General features: G+C 40.2%; 2 protein-coding genes across 5 annotated transcripts in view; one reads left to right on the top strand and one right to left on the bottom strand.

The window, feature by feature from the left end:
• Positions 1 to 13,713, top strand: part of LOC133127204 (vacuolar protein sorting-associated protein 8 homolog) — a 40,617-nt gene extending 26,904 nt beyond the window's left edge. The window contains exons 32-45 of one of the 3 annotated variants that reach the window (XM_061239906.1): positions 107 to 205; positions 432 to 524; positions 634 to 680; positions 1,139 to 1,286; positions 1,642 to 1,731; positions 2,865 to 2,922; positions 4,346 to 4,452; positions 5,183 to 5,264; positions 5,541 to 5,623; positions 9,536 to 9,616; positions 10,484 to 10,653; positions 11,810 to 11,957; positions 12,481 to 12,552; positions 13,286 to 13,713. In XM_061239906.1, coding sequence (XP_061095890.1) covers positions 107 to 205; positions 432 to 524; positions 634 to 680; positions 1,139 to 1,286; positions 1,642 to 1,731; positions 2,865 to 2,922; positions 4,346 to 4,452; positions 5,183 to 5,264; positions 5,541 to 5,623; positions 9,536 to 9,616; positions 10,484 to 10,653; positions 11,810 to 11,957; positions 12,481 to 12,552; positions 13,286 to 13,426 — 1,419 coding nt within the window. In that variant the 3' untranslated portion in view covers positions 13,427 to 13,713. Of the gene's footprint in view, positions 1 to 106; positions 206 to 431; positions 525 to 633; positions 681 to 1,138; positions 1,287 to 1,641; positions 1,732 to 2,864; positions 2,923 to 4,345; positions 4,453 to 5,182; positions 5,265 to 5,540; positions 5,624 to 9,535; positions 9,617 to 10,483; positions 10,654 to 11,406; positions 11,958 to 12,480; positions 12,553 to 13,285 lie in introns of those variants that run through there. The other 2 variants (XR_009708602.1, XM_061239907.1) reach the window with 2 other exon arrangements.
• Positions 13,714 to 16,074: 2,361 nt separating this feature from the next.
• Positions 16,075 to 18,513, bottom strand: LOC133127501 (probable G-protein coupled receptor 141). 2 transcript variants are annotated; one of them, XM_061240446.1, is made up of 2 exons: positions 18,306 to 18,513; positions 16,075 to 17,764 (listed from the first exon to the last, which is right to left on the bottom strand). In XM_061240446.1, exon 2 carries the CDS (start codon positions 17,743 to 17,745, stop codon positions 16,912 to 16,914), a length of 834 nt encoding a protein of 277 aa, XP_061096430.1. In that variant the 5' UTR covers positions 17,746 to 17,764; positions 18,306 to 18,513; the 3' UTR covers positions 16,075 to 16,911. The 2 variants fall into 2 exon arrangements, with proteins under 2 accessions (XP_061096430.1, XP_061096431.1); XM_061240447.1 differs by having other exon boundaries at positions 18,355 to 18,512.
• Positions 18,514 to 22,077: the final 3,564 nt, after the last annotated feature.

The raw sequence follows: 22,077 nt of genomic DNA, 5'->3' as shown, positions 1-22,077 counted from the left end.
ATGAGCATTTTCGTTGAAGAAAGCACAATATTTTTTAGAGATAAGCAATACAATTTCCATTAGAATTTTTACACCTCAGTATTTAGTTGTTACTGTCCATTACCAGGGTCAAGCTCTTCGGTATCTACATGATGTCATCTCCTCTGATGAACTCACAGAGGATGAGAGGGTCTTGTTCCAAAATGAAGTTTTCTGTAACCTTCAGGTAATGATCATCATACAAAACACCCTAAATCTGCAAGACCTAACTTTTTAGAGAACTTGCATTTTGAAAATTATGTATTTTCTGTAAAGAAATACATAATCAATGTACTTCAAATGAGCATTTTTCTTTTGTGCAGCTGAACAACTTTATTTGACTGTAAAAATCTCAGGCAAAACTACAGTTGTGTTATGAAACAGTGCCATTCCGTCCGTCATGTGTGTCACAGGAACTCCTGGAACTTGGTGCACGCCAGACCGCCACTCTCGTTCTACGTTATTTCCAGGACAGCATTCCCCTCATCATGGAAACCCTTCAGCAGGTGTCATTTTCCTTCAACCCATACACCCCCCCTCATAGTTCATACCATTTAATGTTATTAAATAATGTGCCCTATATTTGTGTTAAATTGCCTTTCTGTGTTTTCCCAGGATGCCAAATTGCTTTTTGAATTTCTTCACGGAGTGTTCAATCCCAAGTAAGAAACTAATACATAATTTGTATACATAATAAAATAATTGCCCTTTACCACTACATAAATGTCAGCCAGCAGTAATATTGTTGGCAAGACTATAGCACTACATCCCTGCTACTACTAGCACATCTGCTGTACTTGTGCTACTGCCATTGGAAGACTATTATTATCTTGCTTAGTTCATGATAACAGGCAAATGGCTGATCATTTGAGATACCCTATTTGTATTTCATACCTTTTTGTTATATTCTTTTATTTTATTTTATTTTTTCAGCCTGGTTTGCTCTGTCCTTTCTTGGGCATGTAGCAAGACAAAGCAGCTGACCCCATGTTACAGAATTAACTGTCCTTACCACTGTTTCCATACATGAACCTCGCTTGCAGAGTCTACTTCCTGCTTCTGTGTGTATTCTAAAAGTGTAAATTCTATTCTCACCGACCACCCTTCACACTGTGCTCAGAGTGGAGCCCTGGCCTTTCAAAGACGCTAGCCTCCTTGATCACGACTGTCATGAGCGCTACTTGGAGCTGCTGTGCCAGAGCCACCCATCATGGGCACTGGAGTTCCTCAAGCTCTCTGACCTGTATCGGCCTGAAGAAGCAGTGGAGGTAACGGGGCACTCCACAATGCAAGCTTCCTGGGCCTTTTAGATATGTACGGTCATATTTTTACACACTAGGAGAATACACGTGGTTGTGGCATTTACACACTCCGATTGTTGAAGGATAGTGTCTGCACAACTAATATTTATTTCACCATCTGTTCACAAATCTCAGATCTTGGCAAGAAAGTGTGCAGGGCCATTTCTTTATACCACTCATCTTTTTCACCATTTTAATAATTTACCTTTCATCATATTTACCTATTTTGATGTGTCGCTTTTGAAATGTAAAATGTAAACATAAGCTGTTCCATAAAGCTTCCCTTACCCAAGGATATTTGTCATTGGTTGTCTTTCCACAGATAACACAAAGACACAAGGTGCATGATGCCTTGGCATACCTCCTGGAGAGCCAGGGAAACACACAGGGGGCGTTCTCAGTGCATATGGAGGTGGGTGTGGAACAGTGGGCAAAGAAGGAGAAATGTACACTCAGTGAGCACTTTATTGGGTAGACCTGTACACCAGCTTGTTAATGCAAATACTTAATCAGCCAAACATGTGGCAGCAACTAAATGCATAAAAGCATGCTAACATGGTCAAGAGGTTCAGCTTTTTTCCAGACCAAATGTCAGAATGGGGAAGAAATGTGATCTAAGTAACTTCGACTGTGGAATGATTGTTGGTGACCTGACACCTTGACAGGGTGGTTTGAGTATCTGAGGAACTTCTGATCTGCTGGGATTTTTTACATGAATGGCATTTGGCAGATGCTCTTATCCAGAGCAACGTACAGTTGATTAGATTAAACAGGAGACAATCCTCCTGGAGCAATGCAGGGTTAAGGGCCTTGCTCAAGGGCTCAACGGCTGTGCGGATCTTAATGTGGCTACACCAGAGATCGAACCACCGACCTTGCGGGTCCCAGTCATGTACCTTAACCACTGAGCTACAGGCCGCCCCTAGACACTGTTGTTTCACACACAAAAGTCTCTAGAGTCTGCAGAGAATGGTGCGAAAAACTAAAAACATCCAGCGAGCAGCAGTTCTATGGGCAGAAGCAAGTTGTTAATAAGAGAGGTCAGATGAGATTGGCCAGACTGGTCAAAGCTGATAGGAAAGTGACAATGAGGCAAATAACCACACATTACAACAGTGGTATGCAGAAGAGCATCTCTGAAGACACAACATGTCAAAGGTCTTAAGTGGATTGGCTATCACAACAGAAGACCAATAAGTCTAAAAAACAAGTCTAATAAATATCTAATAAAGTGCTCACTGAGTGTATGTCTAGATAATATTCCATAACACATTGTGATCACAATGTAAAGGTTTTTTACAGTAGTTATGAATGAATGAAAACCTTATCTTACATAATTTATTTGTATCTTTACTTGTCATCTGTGAGGTCCACTCAAACTAGAACCAAGTTAGATATGAAACTGTCACAAATGGATAACTATCAAATGGTTTGGTTGACCGTGCTTTTTGTCTTTTTGATAGAACTGAAATAGTTTTGTGTGCTGCACTATATGTGCTGTATATGTGTGGCTTCAGTGAGTCACAGTTATTTATTTGTCCCCAGAACCTCAAATCGAGTCTGCAGTCTGCAGCACCCTCTGCCAGCTTAGAGGAACCTGGAGGTTTGTCGCCAGACAGTCCCTATTTGTGTACTGAAACCAAAACTTAGCTCCTGCAACACAAATGTTTCCATAGCTTTTCTTTGGTTCACGCAGTATGCTTCAGGTCCCATATTTCCTGATGGTTAGACTCCAGGGGCCTGTAAACACAAAGCTGGATAACTGAGTTGGCTGGATAACTGCACTGAGTAAAACCCAGTACTGCTATTTTTCATATTTCATATTTCCATATTCCAGATCACAGGAGGGTTCTGGGTTTTTCTCAGTGCAGTTACCCAGCTAACTCAATAATATGGCCCTCAGGACTTATAAGGGGGTGTTGGTATGAAACACTGAATTTAATGGAACTGTTCTACCAGATTTCTTGTTTGTCTAAGTGTATTGCCAAAAGGAAAAAAGTAGGTTATAACATGGGCTATATGACTGATCCAATATCACATTTGCTGAAATGTTGACAAACGGTTTTAGTATGTAGTCTTGATTCTAGGCTTTTATTTGCCTTTGGCGTCTGTTATTGGTGTTTGTCAACATGAGGATCAGGTTTGTGCCCATGACAGTCAAGGAAGCCATTATAAGGCTGAGGGGGAAAAAAAAAAACCAGTCAGAGACATAAATAAAAAAGAACTTCAGTTTCCTGTGCCACTTGTATTTATATTTAGGAGAGAGACCCGGAAGACACGTATCCTTTGGGTGGTCTGTCTTGTTCATTAGTAGACAAGGCTAAAGCAGTTTCACTTGTTTAACAATGCTAGATATATGGAGCCAACACAATAAGGTCTAGTGATCGCAAGACATTTTTGTCTCGTGGTCTGGGAGCAGCATTTGCTATAGCAGTGCTAGGCACAGTAGGTACCTTTTTATATCACAGTCATTACTGAAATAACTGGCTGTTACACCTTATAATAACAGCCTATAGAACTGAAGAAGAAGAGTAAAAGCCAGCTGCATTTGCTTTGTTTAAAAGCAGGCTAAAATGTTTACATTTACTTCTTTAAACTACGTTATTTTGTTGAATTTATTTTTAGATTTACTTCTGAATTCCTTTTTGTTAAAACTAGTTATTGGCATGGCCAAAAAAGTTCAACAACAAACTGTATTCAAATTTTTTTTTAAATTGGTATAAATGAGTATTTTTAAGTAATAGTAAGTATGTATATAAGATTCAAAATCTATAAGACTTTCAAATTCAAGTGTGCCATATTTGACTTGGGCCTCCTTTTAAGCAGCTTCCCTGTGTGTCATATTTGCTGTTTGAATTGCCGCCTTCACCTTAGATCTGCTCCCACTTAACCGAGGCCATATTACAATGAAAACTTTCTGAAGGTTGAGTGGGTTTATCGCACTGAACGGCACAGGTGTCATTTGGCCTACAGTGGAGAGGGATAAGCCTGGTATGTGTGGCTAGTTACCATATGACACTCTACAGGAATCTGCGAAAGCCCTGAACTTCTTCAGACTGTCCGCTTACTACTCCGGGACCTCGTTGCCTTCTGTCAGCGGGCTTCGGTCACACTCGACTCCAAGCAGAGAGAAGTAAGATGTCACTGTGTACGAATGATGTATGTACATGTGGCTCCTTGCTGCAGTGTGGTTTAATGATATTTGATATGATGACCTTAGTGTCAGCAGACCCTTGTATATGTACGACATGCATAAAATGTAATCAATATTGTTTCCCTTGATAAGGCTATAAGTTCATGTGTTCTGCAAGCAGAAATAATTCTTTATTATTTCAGCTGAATTATTTAGTTTATCTTAAAGGTACAATAGGTAAGTTTTTTTTTTTTTTTTAAACATTGTTACAAGACCATTGTAAATCCCTTCCTATCATTGAAAAAGGCTGACTGACATGTTGACTCACGCTCTGCCTGTGTTTATAGTTAAATTTGGGTTTTAAAATATGGAGTTGAAGGACCAGCACTCTGAACCAAAACATAATATAGCTGTACAATAATTCAAGCTCATTGGTTAAAAATTGGTTCTAATTGTTACAGCCAATGGCGTTTCAGCAGCAGTGCATTCACAGAGAAGGGGTGGGTTAAACTGTGTTGTGATTTGAGCGTGTTTGTTGCTGCAATTCCTCTCTTGACCGTTAGAGCTCCAAAATTACCTATTGAAGCTTGACTGCATTTAAACTTACATTTCACCATACTCTGTGTTTTCAGGGTGCAGTTGTCTGTCATTCTGCAACACTGCATTGGCTTGTTATGGTGTAATTCTGTGGCGTGCCTTTTCTCTGTGTCTTTTTTTTTTTTTATTTCAGGACTTGTGGTTTCCTCTTCTGGATTTCCTGATGTCCCCATCAGAGCAATTACAAGGACCGGTTTCACCTGAAATGGAGAGGGGTGAGGCTGGGAATTTCATCTTTGAACTAAAATGCATGACACGTCAATCTAATTATGGTTCAGTGTTAAGGAAAAATGGTGCTTGAATTGTCAAAGTGTCCCTGAGCAAGACACCTAACCCCGAAATGCTCCTGACGAGCTGGTTGGTGCTTTGCATGGCCAATTGCCATTAGTGTGTAAGTGTGTGTATGAATGGGTGAATGAGAATCATCAATTGTACAGCACTTTGGATAAAGGCGATGTAAAAGCCAACCATTTACTATTTACCATTTAAAGGTATCAAAGACCTCACCAAGGAGGTATTGGACGGAATGACCTCCTACATCCCTTTGATGGCTATTCTCCAGCGCCTTATGCAGGTACAGCCCCCCCCCCAAAAAATTTCCCACCACTTTCATACTGTAGCAACTGTAGTCATTCACGGCTAATATACAATAAGTGCTGCACTTCTTTAGAAATGGTAAGTTCCCCATAAATGTGGTAACTGTAATGTAAAGTATCACGTGTCTGAGTGGTTACCCCGTTCTCTATGCTCACTTTCACAGCCAATTTTAGTTCCTCATTCACTTGGCAAATAAACTGAGGCTGTCGCAAGCTGAAAACTGTTTTGTTTGTTGAGCTGAGATACTACTCAATACCCATTTAGCTGTTTCAGTGAGGCACTAAGAGCATTCAATTTGTCTGTACCATTCTGGGAGAGGGATTCAGGATTCAGGATTCAGGATTCAGGATTCACAATTCAAGATACTTTGTGTCACATGCTCATACAAGTACACTTTTCTCAGTTTGTAATCAAACAAATAATACGTGGCCAAAGCGCAGAATCAGAGCTGTTATTTAAGGGTATTTTTTATACATTTTGGTTTCACCATGTATTAATTACAGCACTTATTATAGGTTGTTGATACCTTGGACCCTTGATGACTTAAAACCATTTAGCCAACGAATGTGTTCCAAACTGTATCAGCATAATTTGCAGTAGTCCCACCCCCCAATTCCCATATCGATCCATTCAAGTGCAAAGCGTTTTAGTATCGCTTGTGGGACAACCTGAAAAAACAAGATGACTCTGATGTTGAAGGAAGTCATGACATGCAAAGGATATGCAACCAAATACAAAACATGACTCTTTATGTGCATTTGACATCATGTTAATTTGTCTCAAACATTGAAATGGGGGACTATGTCTATAAAGTGCTGTAATTACTACATGGTGAAACCAAAATGTATAAAAAATACCCTTTGTAAAAGTCTGCGCTTTGATCACATATAAATGGTTTGATGACTTTACAAGAGGCAAAAAGAAATTACGCCATGTCATTTCAGGCGGTAAACAAAGAAGAAGATGATAATTATAATGACAATTATAGACCTCCGCAAACTGCACCATTAGGTCTCGCGGAGGGAGAGGCAGTTAACCCTCCCCAGAATATGCCACCGCCATATTCTGGGACTGTAACTAAATTGAGTCTGTCTCCGGCTGGGCCAGTGGGTACCTTATACCCCATACTGCCGGAAGGGGAATTCAGTACCCCAACTATATACCTGCCGACACCACCCGGCAAATCATTAAATTTCCCACAACTATTCCCCATAGTCCCGGACTATATTGACTTTTCCAAAAACTGTATAATTGTCATCAATGCGGAAAGCACAACGTCAATTTAGAGTCCTCCTCGACTCACGGTACCAAAATTCACTGTCTCCAACTCTCACAAAGCAGAACATCATTCATAATTTAAACTTCAGGAAAATCCCGTCACTCACCCCGTCTCTCAATTATACCTTTCCTGGCCTCTCTGATATCCCAAAAGTGATCCTGGAAGAGTCCCAGACTCCCCCCGTGCACGGTTTCAGGTTTGGTATTCAGTGAGATTCGAAGTAAAGATGTTGGGATCCTGGACGAGCCCCCAAGTTATGTTGGATACAAATCTGCAACACAATAACAGCTCTGCACAACAGCTTCATACAATATATACACATTCTGTTGCTGGGGAGAGTGGGGCAGTCCCTGTCTCCCTCCAGTCAGCAGCCAACACATGCACCAAGAGAAACAATTCTAAGCTCTGGGGTCAATCCAGTGTGGCCCCCTCCTTCGTGGTTAGGTGGGCTCCTGCTTTTCTGCGAGCTTGTGATGATATTTGAAACAAATGTTTCTGATTCTCTTATCTTACTGGTATTCGTGCCCTATGACACATATTTGCTCACATTGCAACAGTAGACAGCTTCTCTCTGCACATTAGTAGAAGCGGGCACATATTAATGCTTTGCACAAATTACACAGTTAATGCCATATGAGCTATATTTCGTGAGCCAATTAAAATGATCCCACAAAGCTAAAAACCTGTATCAACCGTCAGCTAGTATCATGCCTGGAAAATGCAAGTTTCGAGACTTGTGGCTCGCAAATGCCATATGTAAAGAAGCTACTCAAAGATTCACGGGACGTCCATATGGCCAGATGTAGAGCCTGCAGTAAATCAATTAAAGTTCACGCGATGGGCGAAGCTGCGTTGACGAGTCATGCAGCTGGGACATTACACCGGACGGCACAGTGCAAGCTAAAAGCAGGTTAACATGTAGAACTTCGCAAATAATAAGCATTTGCTAGTTACTAACTAGTTACTAATGTTCACACCTAAGGTCTTTTATTATGAAGAAAAACTATTTTGAGGAAGAAAATAAGTGGCAGGGTTTTATGTTTTGATTATTTTTTTAATTATTTTTTTCAAAAAGAAGTTGAAACCGTTTCAGTCTTGTGTATAAAATAGTTAACTACAACAGCTACTGAAACATTTTCTTGATAAAAAAATACGAGGAGAAAACTGGCTCTTGCTCTGATTTTTGAAGTTGAATTAAGTGGAGAATGTCCGTTTTTCTGTAGCTTGCTACATAATGAAACTATGTGAGACCTACATTTGTGGGTTAATGACATGATAACCTACAGAGGAGGGCACAGTATGCTGGTTACGCCATCTAGTTACACTACTAGACAAACAGTCTAGTTTTGCTAACGACAAGCAGTAAATGCACCGTGTATGATCCATTAAGGTGTGATCGCAGCCCAACACTGCACTCTGACAGCATTGCACTCAGTCATATTTTCAGTTTTCAATCTCCCGATTGACGGTTTTAGCTTGTCATAGTGCATGCCTGATCAGATTACAGTCTTGGCTGACTGGTGAAGCTGTGCACCCTATAGCTATGGCGATATATTGAAAGTAACGTGAGAGAAATACCCCACTTTAATTGAAATAATTGAATTAAACAGTAAGTTAATGTATTTATTTTAAGGGGAACCATAGCATGCAATTATCAGTATCAGGTAGCTCTATATGTCAATCATATTGAGAGCATAATGTAGCTTATAGTTGATAGACATTAAAAAATATCTATATTATTCACGGAAGCCTAGCCTATAGGTGGCATGCTGCAAAGACTTTGTGGACAAAGACTAGTTTGCAGACCGTTATAATTATAATGTTACAATTACTTTACTTATTCACTTAATATTAACACAGCAGATACTAAAATAACTTGTATAAAACCACCAAAAAATATAGAATTATGGAAGACTTCAATTAGATAGATAGATAGATAGATAGATACTTTATTCATCCCTGGGGAAATTTTAAGCATCCAGTAGCTTATACATACACACATATACACAAATATCTCACACACATAAAGATCAAAATCACTCACAGAATTAAATGCCTAATTGAAATGCCGTAAAGCTGCATGTCGGAACTTTTCAAGTTTTTGTGCTTTGACACCCCTGGTCGTTATAAACACTGAACTGAACAACACTTCCCCTAATTCTGTCCACAAGATACCTGGAAGGCAACCAGTACTAGCCAATAAAAAAAGAACGGCAGCAACACCTGATAATGTTTTGGGCAAAACATGTCACTTACCTGTGATTTCTCACCAGTGTACTACCAGTACACCAAATTATAATATAATTGATTCTCAAGCTCTCATTCGGTGTCATGTCACGATAATGATTTTGTTGGGTCTTGCTAACACATATTTTTTGGTCTTCTTAGAGATGGTAAGAGACCTACAGACCTAGTGAACACACATTCAAGCCTATTTTTAATTGTTGTCTGTGAGCTGCTTGTTGTGATTATAAAAATTAGTCTCTCAAACTATACCACAAAGGATCCTTGAATTTTAGGTTATTGATCCTTGAAAGTTATTGAAAGGTCCTTGAATTGAATGTTTAAGAAGGTGTGGGAACCCTGTTTTTTTCTCTCTTGCTTTCACAGGATCCTGTTTACAGTGTTGGGAAATATGGAGAAATAAAAAACCTCATCTTTGGAATACTTGATGCTTACATCTATGAAAAGGTAAGTGGATTTTACTTTATTCACTAATAGTATATCTAGGCCCAGCAGTTTGATTGAGCTCAATAGCATTTCTATTTACGTGAAAATAGTGAATTGTATGTACACAGATCCAATGGAAATGTACACTTAAGTTCTAAACTCTGGTTACATTTGGTCAGTTGGTTAACAGCTTTTTTTAGATGATTGATAGTGCTTTGTTGACATGTCCACATGACGAGACATACAATATCGAGACACTGATATATCTTTTGAATGGACCCCATAGAAGTTGACCCCATAGAACAAGTATTGTTTTCCTTCCTCCAAAAAATTGTAGAAACGAGAGACGTTGTTTTCGGAGAAGTTGAACCTTTTGAGACTACCTTCAGAAGGTGCATGGATCACGGAAGAGGATACATCTATGTTCAGCGGTTATAGTTCCAACAGTCAAACTTTTCTGAAAACAACGTCTCTCGCTTTTATTTTTTCAAATACACATGATTCCTCATGTAAATAAGACCGCTTCGGAGTTGCTATAAAGTGCATTTCTTCACTTTGAATGAGGCTACTGACTCATATAGGCTTAAAGTATTTATGCTAAGCTAACATGTTATGCTAATATGGACATTGAGCCAATAAATGCACAAAAATGAAAATAGAATCATACTAAGTCTGGGTAAGTCAGAAAAAAGGCATATTTCCCAAAAATGTTGGTGTTTCCCTTTAACATTTGACCCACCAAATTGCAAAGTCAAATTGATTACTGTGTCAAGTGAGTTGAGACATAATCTTAGGAGGAGATTTAAGGATTTACCGGCAGGTTGTGAATATGTGATATTGGGCGGAAGCAGTCTGGTCTGTAAAGGTATCCATTTTGTGTCTTCCCAGACCCTCCTTGAAGCTACCAGCAACCTGCTGAGCCAGGACCTGCACTGGTCCCTATGCAGTCTGAGGGCGGCCGTGACACGCGGCCTGGCCCCTGTCCAAAAGCGCTGCGGAGTCTGCTCCCAGCAGTACACCCGGGCCACCAGCCATGGGGACAGGGTGGTCCTCTTCAGGTGTGGGTGGCAAAAATATCACAGCTGAACCCTTTCAGTCCCAGGCTCAATATGAAGCATCTCCACCAAAATCTCGAGGGTGTTTGGCTTTGGTCGAGAAAGTTGAGAATTTAGTAGGGTTTTAATAGGGGCTCAAAACAATAGTATAGCAGCCATTTTGATTGGTTGAAAAAGTTTAAGGTCAAGAGAGCCATATTGCACACTTGGGATTTTACGGTAGTTACACTTGAGTGCCATATGACGCACACAGGACTGAAAGGGTTCAAACAAACTGTGTGCCTGTGTGTCTTTTTCTGAATGTCCCTTTATGATATGGTGGCCAGATTTCCCTGAGTATCTAATATCAGGGCTCAACAGTGCTCCAGTTTTAGGAAATTGGATGTGCACCAACTGGAAAAATAAATTACTAACACATCTACTACTGTACTTGGGATGCATTAGTGTTCTCCTACATTTTTCAACGTGTGCTCTTTGGGAAAAAAAGTTAGCATAGAGCCCGATAATTTACGTGGTGAAAACATTATCATTGCAAAGCTTTCCTTCCTTGTGTATCCTGTGGCTTGCTTGTTATATTGTTTCTCTCTGATAATGTACTCTACAGAATGTATTTTATATGATAAAGAGAAGTTTATGTTCAAGACTATCTGATAGCAGAGATTAAAATACTCGTATCAGCTGAAAATGTATATTTATATTTCTCTGCTGACTTGTGAAAAGGCTGCAAGTGTATTGTCAACTGTACCAACACAACAGGGCCAAGATTTCCGTTGTGAATGAACCGGAGAAAATTTGAGTTTGCGCATAAAAACAACACACTGGAAATTCCTGAAATATCGCAAAAAGGAGGAGCAGAAGAGGAAAAGTTGCTGTATCAATAGAGAGAAGATGCTAAAAAGGTTGATGGAAACAGTTTTTAGAATAAATAATGACGTGACCGGGATCCAAGTCCCACCAAGTGGGATCCTAGATCTCTGGCTGGCCCCAGCTGGCAGCCTTTTTCTTCTTGTTGTGCCCTCTTCAGAATATTTGCAAAACAGTAGTTAATGGAAACATACAGATTTTCTTTTGCCAAGTTTTCAGGAATTTGCTTAACATTTGTAAAACATTTAGATGGAAACTTAGCTAGTGACTCTCTGCGTTGTCTGTGCCCTGGTAGCTGTGGGCACATTTACCACCACGCCTGCCTGGAGAGCAGTCTGAGCCAGCAGGAGAGCCAGGCGGAGGAGTGGGCCTGCTTCAAGTGCCATGCCCCCAACAAGAAGTGGACCCCCATCACCCCCAAACGAGTCTCCCAAGACCCTCAGGTACTGCCCAGCCGTGTGTGTGTGTGCGTGCGTGCATGTGCCTGTGTGTGTGTGCGTGTGTATCTGTTAATATCAACTGAGCTGAGACTGCCCACATTTTGTTGCCATGGGTTCATTTCGATGCTGTTATAATGGGTTGTTGACTGTCAAATGAACTGATGTGTCATTTCCTGTTATTTGGTGGCTTTGCTGTTTAATACGTGTTAGAGTACTAGCCTCTACACTCGTTACTGCCCTTGTTTCATTGAATAAAATGTATTATTAAGAATGAATTAAACACTGGCTAGTAGCAAGTTGGTGGTGGACAGCAAACAAACTCATGTCATTTTATGACCCCAACTCTATATACTAAGGCTTAACAGCATCTTTGCATTTTAAATACATCGTATCACACAAGAAAATAATAAATAATTCCCCTCTTTTACTCAGCAGGAATGATAATTTCATTGTGAAATTTGTTTTAGCTGGGTCAGAGCCCCAAGTCAGATCTTGAAAAGCCATTAAACTTCTATTCTTTTCACAGTGCTTGGAATTAGATCCGGGTCAAATTGCTGCATCAGACTGTCTGAGAAGGGTTTTCAAGAATCAGTCAAGGGTGAATTTTTCATTTTCATTTTTTATATTGTGCATTTCAGTTATCAGCAATGCCACATCTGTGTTTGTGTCTCTGCTGCCCCTCCTGTACAGTGGGGTTCAAAAGTCAAAGACGACAAATGAAAATGCTTCTATTTTGCATTATTTTCTCATTTCATACAAACTTCTTCTTTTTCCAAGTAATAAACTGAATTACAATTCATTACTAGTTATATTATCAGCATAACAATTTGAGTGATAAGTTGATTCTTTCAAAAAATGACATTAAGTTCAGAATTTCTTAGTTTTGCTTTAATGTACTCAAGCTGGCATGGACTCCACACATTTGTGCAAAACCTGATGATTCATGTTGTCCCAGCATTATATGACAACGTTCCAAAAAGTATCTTGTGATGTTACTGAATGCTTGGCTTTTGTCAGTCTTCAGGTGCCCCCATAAATGTTCAGTGGGTTTGAGTTCAGGTGACTGTGGATTGTCCAGCACTCCTTGCTCTTCTTTGGTTTTCGAGTAGTTCTTGCAAAGCTTTGAAGTAACTTTCATTTGTTTGCATTTAAAAAAATGTATTCAATGTGGTCTCAGACGTTTCGACCCCACTGTATATTTGTGCATAGTCTTAAAAGTGCCTCCTTCAAACATTATTTTGTGTTTTATGAAAATGTATTTATTTTTATATTTGTCTCATGAGCAGGAACACAGAGCACTCATCTATGACATCATGTCCTTTTTCCTACAGATCTCAATTCTGATGGATCTCATCAGACAACCATGCTCCAGCATGGACTCAAGTAAGCCCGGAAGTATCTTCAGACACACAGGGATCTTAGAATCGGCGGATTTAAAGCTAAACCTGGCTCCGCCTCCTTTAATAGACTAGGGTTGCCTGTAGGGTTGCCAATGGGCTGTCAATTCCACTAATGATGCATCCCATAAGATGGACCTATACCATATACTACTCAAATATATGAATGTATTTTATAGCTGGCCATATAACTGAAACCACTGTATTAAAGCCACCAGGGTTGGATTCAAGTTCCAGTTCCTTCCAGTCAATTTAGAAAATATACTTAAATTCAATTAATTCATTAATAAATGTCCACAATGTTGCCTGGAGTTTTTTTTTTCAGTTAATAAACTGAATTAAAATTCATTTTCTGAAATGAATGAATTGAAATTAGTTTGCCAAAATACTTGCCACTGTAGTACACCTTCTATAATATGAAATAATTGATGCGGCTGTTCAAAGCAGGTTAAACTAACATTCAGAAATCTTCAGCTTTCCAACTCAGTAATTCAGTTCAACTATGTGATTAACTGCTCAGGTGATACTGTAACAGATGGATAGTGGAGCTTTGATACTGTAACAGATGGAGCTTTGGCCATATTGGAGCTTTTCTTTGTCATGTTGACGGTTGATGCAATGTACAATATATGAATTACCAAATTTAATTTAATTTTTATTTTTATAGCATACACTAAATGTTTTGTTATTTTCCTAAACATTTCAAATCTGGTGCAAAAGTTCTGTGAAATTAAAGAAAAATCAATACACAAGGAAATTAATTGTCTTACTATGTCATCTTCAGTATGAAATACACTCACTTTAAGTATTTATTTCACTTATTTTTTTACTTATTGGTCTTCTGCTGCTGTAGTCAATCCACTTAGAGGTTTACTAGTAGCAAATGCCTGCAGACATTGCGGCCCACAGGACATGGAGTTGAGTAGTGCTGCTGTAGAGACTGTTGTGCATGAAAATCCTATGTGTCTGATATACTCAAACCACCCTGTGGAAAGTCCACCTACGACCAAGTCCCAGACTTCTGGCAGAGGGAACCAGATTTTCTGCCAAAATTGCCTGGTACTTGCTGGAATTCATTTTGTCATCAATCCTAACCAGTGCCCCTGGACCTCTGGAATTAAAATAGCCCCAAAACATGACTGACCCACCACCATATTTCACTGTGGGTATGTGGTGCTTCTCCTTGTATGCATCTCTGTTCCTGCGCCAAACATACCGATGCTGTATCTGACCAAAACGTTCAATTTCGGTCTCATCTGACCAGAGAACCTTGTTCCAGTCATAATGTAAATGACGTTTGCCAAACTCCAAGCACTTTCTTCTGTGTCTTGTGGTCAGAAAATACTTTCTTCTGGCAACCCTTCCAATGAGGCTGTGGTTATGGAGGTGGTGTCTGATGGTGCTTTTTGAAACCTGGTGACCCCAAGATGCCACCAAGGCCTGCAATTCTTTCACTGTGATACTTGGGGATTTTGTTGCTTCTCTCACCATTCTCCTCAGTATCCTGGGGGGCAAGATGCAGTTGCGTCCTCTACCCATGAGATTTTCTTTTGAACTTTTTTATAATTGCTCTGACAGTGCTCAGTGGTATATTCAATCGTTGGTGAATTTTCTTGTAGCCATTACCACGTTTATGAAGGTCTACGACCATCTGCCTCTTTTGAACTGCCAATTCTTTTGTTTTCTTCATGGTGTTGGATGACAAAGGGATATTGCATGTGTGTTACCTCATTTTTATACCCTAGTGAAACAGCAAGTGATGTAATCACTCAATACAGTTCCTTAACACATAGATAAACTTAAATAAGTGGAATTTAATACCTGGTTTAATTTTGGTAGGTGTTAAATTGATTTTTAATTAAATCAGTAAATGATTTTTGTTGGTTCCATTGAAACATTAATATAGCACAGTATTTATCACATGTTGGTATTTCGAGTTTTTCTATAAATATATTGTTTAGAATTTTTTTGATTATTGTTTGTTCATTTTCTGTCAGGGGTGCCCACTGTATATACCACTGCTAGGAGTTGTAATGCTTGTTTGCAGTTCTATTTCAAGTTCCACTCCGTGGCGAGGCAGCCATTTGAGTCAAAATGAGAAACAATTAGATGCTAGCCAATGCACGTCAATCACCTTGCAACAATGTTGCCCAGGATTTGCAAGCAAGCAGGGATGCAGATCAACACACTGCCTCCGCTGGCACTTGATTCAGAAAATCCGATGTGGGTCTTGGTTTGTGAATTTTGTGTCTGCAAACAGGCAAAAGTGTGAGAGCTTTATGGTGACTGAAACTTGTGGACTGGAGAAGCGCTGCTCTGCTTTAATAATAATAATAATAATAATTAATAAAATGAGTAGACCTCTACACAACCTGATCCCTAGTTTTTGCACAATGCGAACATACAAATAAACATCAAAAAAGGCATAAACTCTTGTTCGTTCACTCATGGCAGCTTGCAAGCTAACTAGATAGCACAACGCTAGAACAACTACAATTACAATGAAAAGATTGTTAAAGTTGCATTTATTCTCATTACAGAGTGGTGTTATAAAAGGAACTAAATACAGTACCCCATGGATCACAGTGTAGTATGACAACAGCCATAAACAACTAAAAGCAAATACAGCAATTTTTTTTTTAAACTAACTAAATAAAAATGCAATGTCTGCATTTGTCCTGCTCGTGGGATTTATATGAAATTATATATATATATATATATATATATATATATATATATATATATATATATATATCAAACTGGGCTGGAAATGATCCAGACGTTTGATTAGCTGATAAATTGATAATGAGCCATAAACTGGGCTGTGAATTCTGCCTTAGAGCTGGATTGAGCTGGAGAATGGCGAAGGGGCTAAAGGCAGGCTTATCTGCCTGGAAAATTGCAATAGGCCACATCAATAACAATGCACTGCTCACTCTTGACTGACACACCACAAGCAGAGGCGGTGCACAAGTCATAAAATGACCCAAAAAAAACTGCAGAGGTGCATAAAAAAAAATGAAAAAAATCCATGACAAAAATACCACTAGGCCAGTGCTACAGCACATAACATGCAGCATGCAAAGCGCCTGCTGGACAATAGAGCCCTTAAACGTAAAATCTTTTTTGTTAAAACATTGTTACAAGACCATTGTAAATCCCTTCCTATCAAAGGCTTACTGACATGTTGACTCACCCTCTGTTTCAAAATATGCAGTTGACGGACCAACACTCTGTACCAAAACATTGTACAGCTATACAATAATTTGAGGTCATTGGTTGAAAGTTGGTTCTAATTGCCACAGCCAATGTGATGGGGGAGGGATAAACAGTGTTGTGATTTGAGGGTGTTTGTTTCTGCTATTCGTCTATTCGTCTCTTGACCAGTTGATGTCCGAATTGACCTATTATACCTTTAATGTCTGTCCAAGTCCATGGCTTTATTCCTTACACAAGTCTGAGTTGCAAGTCTGCCATTTTTAGTTTACATGACCATAGGCATGATGGACCATAATCCATTTGAAAGGCAGGTATGACAAGGGCATCACATCCACTGCCCCTCAAATGGCCAAGAAAGTGAGCAGGTCCAGACAGCATAGTGTTGTGAGTGACAGGTAGATCTCATTGTGCCAGGAGTTGTTACCACTGACGTGTAGCACATAGTAGATTCGGTAGACATGGTACGGTAGGAAGCACACAACCATGAAGGTGAGGAAGGTCAGATTTTTAAGCTGGGCCCGGAACTCCTGCTGGGAGAACAGGTTGCCTGGGTTAGACCGGACCACCCGGGTCAGAAACACCACTTGGATCACTACCATGACTGTAGAGATAAATATCACCACGGTAGATATGGTGATGTTGAGCGCCACGTGATTCTTGATCTCGGCCTGGAACTCGAAGCACTTGGTTTTGTTATACCTTTCTGTTTTTCCATACTCCAACCAGAGAGGTGGAAAGATGGTGATGGTGAAGACAAACCAGACCGCCGCACTGCCGACGAATGCAGTCAGAGGGCGGTAAAAGTCCCGGGTAGGCAGGAAAGGCAGGAGGCGCACCACTAGGATGGCCACGTAGAAGAAGAAGGAGATGTAGAGATGGGTGTGGATGGAGATGCTCACCAGCTTGCAGAACGCGAAAGCATAGCGCCAGGTGTTGCTGGCATAGTAGTCGATGCGGAATGGCACAGTGAGCAGGAAGAAGCCATGGGACAACACCAGGTTGATGATGGAGGTAGTCGTGATGGAGAGCTTGTTCTTGCTGCGCCTCAGGAATCTGACCATGAAGAAGATCCCCAGGGTCCCGCCCAACATTGTCACAGTGTAGATGACCAGCAGGGAGGCACGGAAACCGATGATGTTATTGTTTATTGTGTTGTTGGTATTATTCACAGCCATTGCTCAGTAGCCAGATGAGCTGAAAGGCAGAAACAAATTGCTTTTACTTTTACTTTTATTTAAGCCCAGTTGTAAAAGGTTTTATTTTGACTAACCTAGTATTCTATACATTTGATGGCATTGTTTTTAGAAAATATTTGTTTTTATCCTTTTGTTTTAAAGAATCAGAAAAAATGTAGCATGTTGAAAGCTCTTGTTGCTGGTGCGTAGACTGTATTTTTTTATGTATTTTTTATTTTTTATCCTATGGTCACCCTTAAGATTTAAACAGCTACTTAAATACCCAAACACAAGTCAGCATTTACAGCCAGCTATTTCTCTATCAAAATCAATAGATTTTTCTCCAGTTTCTGGTTTGAATGCGATTAATATTTTATGTGAATTAATATCCATTCCAAGTAAATGTTTCATACACAGTACTATCAATTGAACAATTATGGAGTCATATTACAATTTTAAAGTCTTAAACATTTGTCATTGCACTTGCTAAAGCGTATGGTCTTCTGTCACCCATCTGGGTGGCTGCACCATAGATAGGAAAAATGTAAGTAATAGTTTACCTGACAATCCGGAAACCTTAGTTAACACAGGAGGAAAGGAACTGTTTACCTGGCAAGCAACTTGATGTCCTAAAATGCCTGGAGTGACTAGTGTAGCAGTCTGAAGAGAGCAGTTCCTCCTCTGTGCCTGGACTGTGATGCAATGCTTTTGTTTCTTCACATCCGTTTTGCAGACCATTTCTGGGCAAGGGAGGTGCTGTTCTTTCTGGTGGAGAAGCCACTTGCAGGCTGTCATTTGGGTGCCTTGCAGGATGATACAGCTTAAAATATTTTGTCCGAAGCGTTGTGAGTACATCGTCAACTTCCTGTTTTTGACATCACTGAAGGGTTGGAGCTTTGTGAGGTGCTGGTGGTTTTTGGTGGGCCATCAAAGGTGCTTTCAATTTGAAATGATCATAAAATGGTCTGTGCGGCATGCAACAATATGCCAAAAGTGTAAGTATTTGAAATCCTGTGCTCTGAACTGAAGAGGGGGGTCCATGGGCCCAAACCCAAGGATATCAATGAGTTCTGCAAAAATCCCTTCAAATTTATACTCCAACCTAATCAGAAATTATAACAGGGGTGCCAATTATTGTGAAATCATTTTTTTGTGGAAATAATTAACTTCACACATGTTGGAAAATTAAATAACTATATTTTTTATTATATTTATTTGCACATATGTATCAAGGGTGTGACTGAATCCTGACAGGGATATAGTTCAAATACTTTCATTTATGTCTTGGATGATGTACCATGCTTCAGAGAAAAATAATATAATTTTATATATAATTTTAATTCAGAGTAAGACTAGAGAGTCCCCTACAGGAGACAAAAATGAACTGTCAAAGATAGGAAGCTTATTTTTTTAAATATGTGGGGTGGTGTTTGCGCTAGTAGAGCATTTCTAAGCTGTAATAGCCATATTCTAATGTACATACACACACACACTGACAGATTAAGAGGTGTACTGAGGGTTGAGATGATTACATGAGTTGGCAAAACTGGCATACACTGTATAATAACTCCCAAGCTTTCAGAATTTGGGGTGAGAGGATGAGATTTTGAGGTTTTGAAAAAGCCTGTGCTGATAAATTAAACGATACACTTCCATAATATGATTTCATCAGACATGTCTCGGGTTTCCATTCAGTACAATTTGCACAACTTTACTACTTAAAGTGAAACATTACTACCCTCTGCTGGTCATTGTATTATTTAAAATACACTTCAGAAGATTTCTCCTCACCTCGTTCTCACTCTGGTGGGAGTACTTTTGCCCCTGTAGTCAGGTCTGTTCCTGGTACAGATAGTAATTTTTTTCCTACCTGTGTATGCCATGCTTGAAGTAATAAGGGTCACTGGTGAAACGAGTGTCCAGTTTCAAAGCCTACTTCCGCTGTGTACGCAAAGCCAATGGCTTTAGCTGTCTCTGAACGTTCACCTTCAGCAGCTGTCTCTTATGTGGGGTTGTCGGGGAAAAAAGGAACTTTCCAATGCAGAAATTGTGAAAGCAGAGTATAGCCCTTTTATTTCTGATGGTTATGTTTCATTTGTAGGTGAACTCAGTAAAAAACCTGTGCGCGTGTTAAGAGACACTGGTGCCACTCAAACTTGAATTCTTTGTAATGTGTTGCCCTTTTCTGAGTCCTCCACTACTGGGGAGAATGTCCTGGTTTGTGGTATTGGTCTAATTCCCATGAGTGTACCTCTGCACAGGATTCATTTGGACTCTGATCTGGTGCGGGACGATGTGGTGGTTGCTGTCCGGCCCTCCTTGCCTGTGGAAGGAGTGGAAGTCATTCTTGGCAATGATCTAGCTGGTGGTAAGGTCTGGAAAAACGTTCAACCTGTGGTGGTTATACTGGATCCAGTATAGTTAGATGTTAGTTAGATGAAGTTAGATGAACTCGCTAAACAGCACCCTTCAGTGTTTCCTGTGTGTGCAGTGACGCGCGCTATGGCTCGAGACCGCACCCAGCTAGAGTCAAAATTGGAGTTTAGTACTGCCCAGGCAAGCCACTGCTCACCCTCATGGCTCAATACCACTGATGTTTCTTCTCCTACCCCGCTAAAAGCTGAGGAGGTTAAGTTTTCTGAGCCACTGACATCTGTGGCCAGAGAGGAGGTCATAACAGAGCAAAAAAGTGATAGTTTGAAAACAACTGAACCTTCCCCGAATGTGCTTGACTATGTGAGTGGTTTCAAGCTGAGGCTTTATCGAGCCTGTGTCACGGCTAAGAAAAATCTTACTGTCTCACAAGACAGAATGAAGTGTTTATTTGATCGCCACGCTAAAAACTGCCAGTTTCGGCCAGGGGATCAAGTTTTAGCGCTCTTGCCTGTATTTGGATCTCCCTTTAAGGCAAAGTTTAGTGGTCCTTACACGGTGAACCTTGCTAAGTGTGAGTTTGCACGTGCCACTGTTGCACCTCCATTGCCTCTGACCAAACTCCTTGAAAAACCCATATTCTTCCATATAAAAGGTTGAGAGAATATAGTGGCAGATGCACTCTCTCGAGCTCCCATCTAGTCTGACGGTCTGTCCCTCTTGCTCTCATCTCTGTATCTCTCTCTCTCTCTGTGCGCGCGACTGGAGTTGAGGTGAGGGTCAGCGGGAGTTTGGATCTTCTGGAGAGTAGGGGGTTGGTGAATAACTCGTCTGGATGTCTTGGAGCTTGACTGGTTTGAGGAGTTTAAATGCATGCTAGCTTAGGTGTGCTGTGTATTGTGTTGCCGGGCTGTGTGGTCTGAACTGGTGTAGTGTTTTTGGTTTTTGGTGCCGGGGAGGGGGGCCTCTCTTGAGGAGGGGGATGTGACGACCATGCCTGGTCTTCCTCAGCTGAGGTTGTTGCTGTCGTCCAGCAGGTGGCAGTGCTGCGTGCTATCCCTCCCTTCCCCTGGAATGGTCTAATGGTTGATTGAATAATTAGTTGATGAGTCACCAATTTTCCTGGGTGTTTGCACCTGAGAGAACCCTGATAAATGGCCCAGATGCTCAGGGAAGTGATTTCTCACTCCGTGCTGAGCCTTTGACAGTGGTTGTTGGTTGTTGGTTGACTTGGTCACTCAACACTCAAAACACCCCTAAACTGATTCACTCTGACAGAAACACAATTATTGAAAATAAAACTCTTAATCTATTTCCCTGGTCTGGTCTCCATGTTTTGTTCGACTGCTTGAATGCTGGTCATAACAGGACAAGTAATGACACGTTTTTTCACAGAATTAATGAATTTTCTAAATAATCTCCACACTGCTATTATTTTGAACATGCCCCTTTCAATGAATAAGTAAATTACTCGGAACAAGCAGGGTGCATGTCATAACAGTTCGGTCTGTTGTTTTTCTATTACACTACTACATATACAAGTATTTGCCATGCATACATATCACTACTACGAATAACAGTGGTTCATCAGGTTACTGATGTTGTACTGCTATTTTCTTGAACACAACTGGCCGAACAATAGGCTTACCGAAACAAACTGTTTGGAACATCAATAAGAATGAGAGCACTGGTGTATGTTTGGGATCATTGTCTTGCTGTGAGATGAAGCATTGTCCAATAGGTTTGGAGGCATTTGATTGAACTTGATGAGATACTTATGTACACAATCCAGAATGTATTCTGCTGCTGCTATCAGCAGTTACAATGAAGGCAAATGAGCCAGTACCTGTGGCAGCCATATTTGCCCAAATACCCCCACCACATTTCACAGATGAGGGGGCTACTTTGGTTCTTGGGAAATTCCTTTTAATCTCCACAATTTGCTCTTGCCATCACTCT

Source organism: Conger conger, chromosome 4 (assembly GCF_963514075.1).
Source record: "Conger conger chromosome 4, fConCon1.1, whole genome shotgun sequence".
Lineage (NCBI taxonomy): Eukaryota > Metazoa > Chordata > Actinopteri > Anguilliformes > Congridae > Conger > Conger conger.
The sequence above is the reverse complement of the archived record's forward strand: the minus strand, read 5'-3'. Positions and strand labels throughout refer to the sequence as shown.